A 9374-nucleotide genomic window follows, 5' to 3' on the forward strand; every position below is an offset into this window, starting at 1 on the left:
TATGATGACGAATAGCACCAGTCACTTGCCATGTTAACAATGCAGTGAAGGATAATCACAAGGCAGATACTTATGACGAATAGCACCAGTCACTTGCCATGTTAACAATGCAGTGAAGGATAATCACAAGGCAGATACTTATGACGAATAGCACCAGTCACTTGCCATGTTAACAATGCAGTGAAGGATAATCACAAGGCAGATACTTATGACGAATAGCACCAGTCACTTGCCATGTTAACAATGCAGACAAACCTGTCAGATGACGAGGCAGAAGGGGAAATGGAGAAAGTGCAAATAACATGCACATCAAATATCTTCTCATGTAATAGACTAGAGCATAGCAAAGTCAGAAGACCGTACTCCATACTGTTAATTAGTCATTTATATAAATAGTTTGTTATTACGTTTAACTTAAGTTAAGTCTGTGTTTGCGTGGGCTGCTATTTTGGAATAATTTTGAAATAACCATTGTACTTCAGTGTTGAAAAAAGTTTAGAACAAAGTTTCGAAAGTTTAAAATTAAAGTTTAAAGTTAAAAGTTAAATTAAAACGCTTTTGTTTTGGTGTCGTTCAATGTTTTGGTGACGTGTTGTGTGTGAAAAGAAAGTCTTTGGATTTTTTCTTCCCAAAGGCAAATGTACCCACAGTAAAATTGCCTAGGGCCCTGTGCCCCAGTACAGCTTTATGTCTAGCAACTCGCCTGCCAATAAACGTCCTTAATATACTGTACCCTTATTGGGCTGTATTTTTTAGAGGATTTCAAAATGTGATGACAAAAGTTGTCCAGAGGAGGGCAGCAGCGTGTTTGAAACCTAACTGAACAGAACAGGTGTAACACACTGAACAGAACATGTGTAATTACAGGTGTATTTGGGATTTGCATTAGAATGACTTACAGAGTGAAAATATTATCCCTAAAATGTAAGTTAAAGAGTGAAAAAAGAATCCCTAAAATGTAAGGTTCAGATCTTCAACATAATGTCACCCAATTCATTATTTTAGTCAAATAATTTTATTAAAATGTAATCACAGGTGTCGTATTTGTTTTAGAATGCCTTAAGATACAGTGAAAATATTATAATTATGTGGTGCAAACCTTGAACATAAGGTCACCCCATTAATCACTGTAGACAAATTGTTAAATTTTAATTATACCCTTTTTTATGGAAAAAACTTTAACAGAAATTAGAAGTGAAGTCACTTAATGACCAACCTAATGATCCTTTGTGCGAAGCCAAACCCCAAACCCCCCATCCTCTCCCAGACACCAGACACAGAGCCGCAGGGGCCCAGGCCTGGGTTTGGAACTGGGAAATAAGTGCTCAGACAACATTTATGTTGTACGACATAAACAACAACTAATTTTGAATAATCGACTCTTCACCGATAAAACCTTTATAATATTCTTGATTGAATCACAAATGTTCAAGTATTTCCAAATTGTGATAAGTATGAGTTTTAACACTCGATCTCAGTCCAGTCAGGGATATTGTGTCCGGTCAGACACTAACACGTCTACCTGCTCCCTGAGGACCCAGGACAGCAGGCACACAGTTTTACTGGAACTACTTAGTAGGTGTACATTATCACCTGATAATGGACATCCCTGCAACCAATCAGAATCAACTATTCACCCAGACCATGGTATGATCAGCGACGACTTCAAGTTCGGTGGGAGGGATTGTTGTTTTATCATAGGGTGAAGTAAACAAGCTGTTATTGTTTGAAGAAAACTGCAACCAGGAGCACGGTCAGTTCAGACCGAGAACCAAGAACCAAGGTCTGCTGAAACCTCAAACGTTTTCTGTGTTTTTGCAGCATCTTCAGCGTCTTAAACAGCTGGTAAGATTACATTTGATAAGATTCACATTTATGGCTTTATGGCAAATAAGATATAATTGTCTTTTTCATCAAGGGGATCTTATTTTGATGTAGCTTTCAGTTTTCTACACTTCCTCTCCCTGCTCCCCTCCTCTAACCCAGTGATGAAGGGAATGTAGTGTAAAAGAGAAGATATACTGATGAAAAGCCACTTTTAACTGATTCATTACTTGATGAGTCCAAATGTAAATATTTTGTCATTAAATGGTTACATTCAAGAAATGTGTCTTAGCAATTGAGAAAAACTGTAAGTATGGCAGTAACCATCACAACTTAGTACTGTCAACAAAGAACACATAAAAAACCCTCTGGTGTGCTGGATCCAGCCTTGAAAACACTCCACACCTATGTCACCACAGGCCAATTCCATTTCCTGTAGGAAATGTACCCTGTTATGGGTTTCAGTCATACACCTTCCACCGCCATGCAGAGAAAAAATATTCAATTGGGTTGAGAAAAGGGCTGTATGGTGGAAGGCAAACATTTACAGTAAAAAATGCTGGTTGATGTTAAACTATCCTCGTACATGGACACCACGGTGAAAGCTGACATTGTCCCAAACCAGCATTTGAAACAAGTGTGAACTATTTTGAGTCATTGTGTTTTACAGATGACAACTGTGTTGTAGTTGTGTTTACAGTTTGTCGCCTGTGTTTACCCTTTTGCAGCACAAGTACATCACAGTGCAAAATGTGTTTAGTGAATGAAAATGTATTTAGGAGTTTGGCCAAAATAGTGTCTGATTGGACAAATTGGTTTAGTACACTTGTAACACTGTATGTCTCTGTATAATAACTAAGTGGTGGTGGCTCTAACTAAAGGGGATCCCAATACACTTAGTTACAGTTTTTCACAATTGCTAAAACACTAAACCCCATTGTCTGAATCAAATGTTCAGTGAACGAGTTCTCTAAGTATGTTTAGGAAAAATATGGTGCCAAAACCAAGAAACCAACCCTCAATCATTTCAAATGTGACGAAAGTAAAGGGAAGAAAGAGTACATCAGTGACTCCCATAAGTACACCTAGACTAAGGAAATATAGAAAACTTCTGAAGGATCTCTCAGGAAAAATATTAACAAAGATGAGAATAATGACACCATTAATGACTCCCACAATGACTCCAAATATTAAGTCCATGAATCCAAACTTCAATCTAACGACTTCACAAGTGGTATCTGATGAATGGTTCCCAGGACTGAGTTGGACCATGTCCAGTGATTCACACCTGCAAAGAGTACAGTATTAACGATTCATTTTGGGCTGAGTTTCACATTTTGCAGGTAACTTACAGTATTTGGCAGGACATGTGCATCTTACTTTGTGTGTGGTTTGCAGAATGTCCATGATCCAGTGGAAAAAGTATCACCAGTGCAGTCTGAACATTCAGTGTCTTTTGATGATGTTGCTGCATAAACACATGTGGAGACCCCTTGTTTAGTTGGCACATGTAGATGTTACACTCCAGTGAGAAAAGAGAGACAAAAGATAGATGAGCTGAGAAAAGATAGACAAAAGATAGATGAGCTGTAGAATAATGTGTCATGATTATTACAGGGGGTACAGGGGACTAAGAGACCAACCTTGCCGACTGATGTATTGTCCAGGTTTACATCTGCTGTGTTCCTGGGCAACTTTACATCCTTGGTTAGATGGTAATTTGCAAAAGTATCCCTCAAGTGGTTTACACACAGCATCTGATGTGGATGTACAATCCTGCTTTACCTTCAAACCTGAACCTGGTAGAAAACACACATGACCATTATCATCAGGAAGAGCTCATCTCAGCTACATGGAAACTGGTAAGGGCAGTTACCTGGATCACAGGTTGTACATGGAAAGCAACTCAAGTAATTATTAGGCTGGTCAAGGAACGTAGAGCCAGTACAAGGAACGCATCGAGTGGTTGTGAATTTTGTGCAATGTGCACGGACCCGGCTTCCTGGGGAATACAATATCTTTATGTTATTTCATGTACGTTATTCACCTTACTTAAGGCCCCGTAACGTTCGTAAAGACCATAACGTTCTGGTCAACGATTATGACGTTAGAGGAAACGTTGGTAATTGTCCATGGTCGCTGGCAGAGCCATAGAAAAAGAGAGTTGCGACACTTCCATAGACTCCCATTGTTATTGAGGAATGCGGAAGTAAAGCGTGTCTCACGCGACCTATAGTTCCAAACATTGTATTTTCCACCGTTGAACCCCATTCATTTTCAGTGTCTCCGAAGCAAGTTTGCTGGTAAATTGACGAAAATCCTGCATTTTTTTATATTTCAACCACCACATATCCATTGTTATTAGTAGTATTTCATATAACCAGCTTTGGATCAAATTTATCGTAAGATTATAGCGTGTTAGATTCTAAATGCAGTTAGAGCTAAACTGTAATTCTAGTAGCTAGCTAGCTATCTAACGTAGAGCTAAGCAACACTTTTACTGAAGCTATAGCTAGAGAGCACGTGTATCATAACCAGAAGTCCGTTGGTTTGGTTATAGTCTGTGAAATTAGTTCTAGTTATTGGTGTTCATTGGCATACAAAGTTAGTCTTCTCATATTAGCCTAGTTAGTAGAGCTAGCAACAATGAATGGCAGATTAAAGGATCCGAAGCAAGTTAGCTCGTAAATTGATGAAAATCCTGCATTTTTTTATATATTTCAACCAACACATATCAATTGTTATTAGTAGTATTTCATATAGCCAGCTTTGGATACAATTTATCGTAAGATTATGACTTGTTAGATTCTAATTGCAGTTAGAGCTAGACTAGGGCTAGTATCTAATGTAGAGCTAAGCAACACTTTTTCTAGTATCAAATGAATTGCAGGAGCTCAATCATTGGACATTTTATACTGCATTTCAACCACTATAATAATTGTGTGTGTGCCTAGGCTGAGGTTTGTGAACAGCAGACATTTAGATCACTGGATCACTACAAACAAACGGAGTGGAAGAACACTGGACATTTTGTACAGTAAACAATAAAATGTTTTTATCTATTGAAAAGTTGCTGGTGATCATGGTTTGATTAAACTTGCATCAAGTACTACAGATATAAGTGTTGTTAATGTGGTAAATTGTAAGCGGAATGATGAATTAAAAAAATACCAGTTACTTCAACAGTCGAATGTTAAACGTTAAGTGGAACAATTTAGTCCTCATTAGGCTACTGTTTGGTATGTACAGTTCGTAAAGTATGGTAGCTAGCATAGCCATTTCTAGCTCTGCTTCACAATATTGCGTTATGTATTATAAATTAATGTTATACATACATGTTAATAAAGTAGCAAACATACATGATACAACACACCAGTAACCAATTGACATTGTGTTAATATACCGAAAATATCCGTGAAATGAGATGGTGCTGCCGTCTGTCCCGCCGAAAACCATTCAAACAGGTTGACAGCAGTGGGGGTTTTTTTTAACAACAGCGAGCTACCGTAATCACGTCACAAAAAAGCTCTAGCTTTTTTCCTGCGTTTCACTGGCAGTGAGTTTTCACAATGTTGTAGTTCACTCCATTTTACACCAAAAACGTCAGAGAGGACTGCGTTATGTAGATACGAGTCAGTTGAAGATAGCCAGAATATCGGATTTCTTCATGCGAGCCTGCTTCATTCGTAATTTGCCTGAGAAAACGACTTCCGTTGGCCAGCTCCATTGAAAACCATTCAAAAAAGTTGACAACAGTGGGGCTTTTTGGAACTACAGCGAGCTACATGAACCACGTGATCACGTGTCGGCGAGATCAAAGCGTGTCGCAACACTCTTTTTCTATGGCTCTGGTCGCTGGTATAGACCTTTTTTGATGAACATTCTAGAATTTTCATTCGTCAAGTTTGGCCCTTGAAAGCTTCCGGTTTCAGACGCGCGAATGATTTTTTTTGATGGAAGTCAGCTAGTTTAGAAGCATAAGTGAGCACGTTACAGTGCCAAAAAATGGGACAACGAAATGACTGGGTTGCTGCTGTAAATAATAGTTGATCTTTCAACGTTTCAATAGTAGCTAATATTGGTGGAAATACCGTTAGAATAGAGTTGATTTGGGTTGTTTTTTCAACGTTGTTTCAATATTAAATAAGGGTGCAAAATGATGATGGGTCAACATAGTCTGGCGTTGGTTCAATGAAATTAGCGTTGAAAGCGTAGTTTTAATGAAGTTTGCTATCTGGGTTAGTAGGCTACTTTAAAAAGGTGGTTTGGGGTGCCATAACTTGTCATGGAAGGGAATTTCCAATTATGCCTAGCATCAGTGGCAATCGTGTCCTGGCTTACGTTACAAAAATGAAAGTGCGCAACAGGCAGGATCCACCTGAACAATAAATATACTGCAGTAGAGATAAAACGGTTGTGGATCTGACACTGCATGCGTAGTCCTAGGCTATGGCTAAATCTCATATCCACCTGTTTTTTAACCCTCGACCATACACTGGGTTCAGAAATGACTGGTGGGTGATGCAAAAACAGCAGATCATATTGAACATTTATCGGTGCATTTATTAATTACTACAATTTCACAGCAGTTATTCAACAAGTAACCACAGATAGCCTACAGCCTCTGCACACCTTCCCGACCGTTGCATTTAGTATGCATCATAGCTGGTCTAACCGTCTCTATCTTAATATGTACATTGTTTGTTGACTCCCATTTAAAAATAAATAGTACCTCTTTACTGACAGTAAACGCACTCTACCAAATAGTATTTGGTAGGCTTATGTAGCTACTATTTGAAATAGTGGTAGACATCGGGATAGATTAGCTAGCTCTATGCTACTGTACCTTAGGTAGGCTATCAATTTCAGATCAGCCTAAAATAAATTATAGTGGGTCGGTTAGGGGACACTATTCGATGTATCGCTGCTATTCACAGCCAGTTAGTGCGTGTCCACTGCAGCGACGCGAATCGCTTGCCATCGCTTGCCTTCCCACAGTTCACCACGCTCGGGGGCGTTTCAAACAGATTAATGTAGAATGTAGTTCTCTAAAGTCACTGTTGTAGTTGTCATGGCCAAGTGTGCAGACTTGGGTTTACGTAGTTGCAACATCGATCAAAATACAACTTGTTTACAAAATATAAAACTGTTTAATACTGTAGACATACACGTTGACATATGTAAAAAAAACGTTTTACTCTATATTCCTCAATCTCTGCTAATCTGCCGATACGATAGGGAGTTTCAGCCCGGCTAGCTAACTAGTTAGGACAGAACGAAGTTACGTAATGTGACTAAACTGAATTTGAAAGTACAAGCACCCACAACTTCGGCAAACCTTGCGCCATGCATCGTTTTTTTGTATTAACATCTCTGTACGAATACAGATATGTATCGTACAGGACTGGGTAAGCAGCCACACAAACAATTAGTTTCTCCTCCAGTTTGAAACCTAGAAAGCTAGAAATGTTTACCATGGTTTCTACGTTACGAGAAACAAGAAAACACTCCGATTGGCCATCGCTAGCGAAAATCGCTCCTCATTAGCATAAAGTTGAGAAAATCTCAACTCGAATCGCTTGAATCGCGTCGCGTCGCTACCCACAATGCACCACGCAAGCGATTCGCCTGACTCCATAGAAAATGAATGGAAAACTTGTTGTCGCTCGCATCGCGTCGCTGCAGTGGACACGCACTGTTAGTCATGTTAACGCGATGGTAAAGTGGCTAGCGACTAATGTATAAGATGCGCTAACCGGATGTAGTTCAGGGCCTTGCGTTCTAAACTGGTCTGTTATTGTTTTCAAAAAAGGTCGCTGGCACAGCGCCAGAGGAGCGTTGTGTGGACGCTGGTAATCGTCGGTGATCGTCGGAGAACGCTGGTCCAAAAAAAAAGTTTTGAACATGCACAATAGTTCTCATGGAGACCAGCGTTCTTCAACCGTTAATTTAAAACGCTGGATAACGCTGAAGAACGTTTGTGGAACGTTTGACTATCGTTAGTCAGTCGTTACCCTAGCGTTACGTGGTTGTTATTCATCGTTTGCGAAAGCAAACGTCGTTTTCATCGTTTGCTTTCGTCACACGTCGTCGTGACCCAGTGACACGTCATCACACGCTAATAGTTTTCAGGGGTGTCTTACTTGGTCGCTGTTACACGCTCCTCTTGCGTCAGTCCCAGGCTAGTCTTGCGTTATAGTCACACATTAGTCATACGCCAGATGTGTCCACCCTTGCCCTACAACGCTCGAAATTGAACGATTAGAACTTTCAGAGAACGTTAACCAGAACGTTATGGTGTGACGGGGCCTATACGTAAGGGATAATGCCCTCCCGGCACTCCGCGGAAGCAACCGTCCTCCGCTGCGCGTCGGACGGTTCACGCCTCCGCATCGTCCGTTATCAGATGATATTGGACACCTCGTCGGGCATTATCCCTTACATAATGTACACCCCTGCAGCCAATCAGAATCGAGTATTCACCCAGACCATGGTATAAAGAAAGGTGGAAGAATGTCCCAGTGGAGATGGACACAACTATGTGACTATCCATTTAGATTCTGTATTTTTTTTGTATTAGACAACTGGAGAGAGAATTTAGCACCTCAACATAAAAATGACCAGTTCAGACACACATTAGGCATGAATTTCAGAGGACAGAATCTATAGTACAGAAAGGAAAAACAAAAGCCAACAGCTGTTTGCTATTAAATCAGGTGGATCCTACATCATACACCTGTGTCTGTCATCCGAACACAGAAGGTTACAGTAAGAACACATGAATGAATAAGAAGACAGAACATTTGAACATATGACAAGGCAATAACTGATCTATTGTGATTAACATGAGCACATGATAAATCCTGTTTCTTCCACAGGTACTCACCAGGCAGACACATGGGACAGTACTTATCTCCCCACAGGTACTCTGCTCGACCACGCCCAGTACAGAGTCCAGTGTGGAGAAACAGGACGAGGATCTACACATATTGGAAATGTGGAGAAGTGGTTTTAATATGTTTATGAAACTATCACTGCTGTTACGACATGTCATTTTACTTAATGCACTAGATAAAAGAGACATAAGTTTGGTATAAGTTGTCCTAATATAATGTGTATTGTGCTTTAAGGATTTGAAGCTACAATGCTGAATGGAGGGCCTACTGTCTCTCTGACTGAAGATGACATTCACCTGAAAATGAAAGTGGTTCTCCATTGATCCTGAAACGTAAACATCTGAAAAATGACACATTCAATCCAAGTTTGTATTTATTCAGACATCAAACAGAAAAAGTTACAAAACCTCACTGCTTGCATATAATTAGTCAAATACACAATTTTGGAGCATCAGAATATGGAGTGAATTTCAGGAACACGTTCAGACAGTTGTTACACAAACACGTATGAAACACACGTGAAACGTTGACATAGACACATGTGAAACACATGAATTGTTCGTACATCTAACATGAAACGGGCGTATTCTTACATATGAAATATGTATGTAAGATACAGGTGGAACAGACTCACACTTACATAAAGCATTTGAA

General features: G+C 39.7%; 1 protein-coding gene across 1 annotated transcript; it reads right to left on the reverse strand.

The window, feature by feature from the left end:
• Positions 1–2679: 2679 nt before the first annotated feature.
• Positions 2680–9076, reverse strand: LOC146233602 (tumor necrosis factor receptor superfamily member 14-like). The gene is made up of 7 exons (XM_084688449.1): positions 9017–9076; positions 8711–8804; positions 3701–3826; positions 3468–3623; positions 3205–3292; positions 3054–3112; positions 2680–2699 (listed from the first exon to the last, which is right to left on the reverse strand). Exons 1-7 carry the CDS (start codon positions 9074–9076, stop codon positions 2680–2682), a joined length of 603 nt encoding a protein of 200 aa, XP_084544575.1.
• Between the last annotated feature and the right edge of the window lie 298 nt (positions 9077–9374).

This window comes from Hypomesus nipponensis, chromosome 23, assembly GCF_054491055.1.
Source record: "Hypomesus nipponensis isolate SF chromosome 23, ASM5449105v1, whole genome shotgun sequence".
NCBI classification, from domain to species: domain Eukaryota; kingdom Metazoa; phylum Chordata; class Actinopteri; order Osmeriformes; family Osmeridae; genus Hypomesus; species Hypomesus nipponensis.

Bases quoted from the DNA above. Each gene is read 5' to 3' on its own strand.
- LOC146233602 (XM_084688449.1), bottom strand. From the start codon at position 9,076: ATGTGTCATTTTTCAGATGTTTACGTTTCAGGATCAATGGAGAACCAC. The intron at 8,805-9,016 runs GTGAATGTCATC...CAATATGTGTAG, and splicing joins AGAACCACTTTCATTTTCAG to ATCCTCGTCCTGTTTCTCCA. The intron at 2,700-3,053 runs GTGAAGTCGTTA...GATCCCCTTTAG, and splicing joins CCATTCATCAGATACCACTT to TTAGAGCCACCACCACTTAG.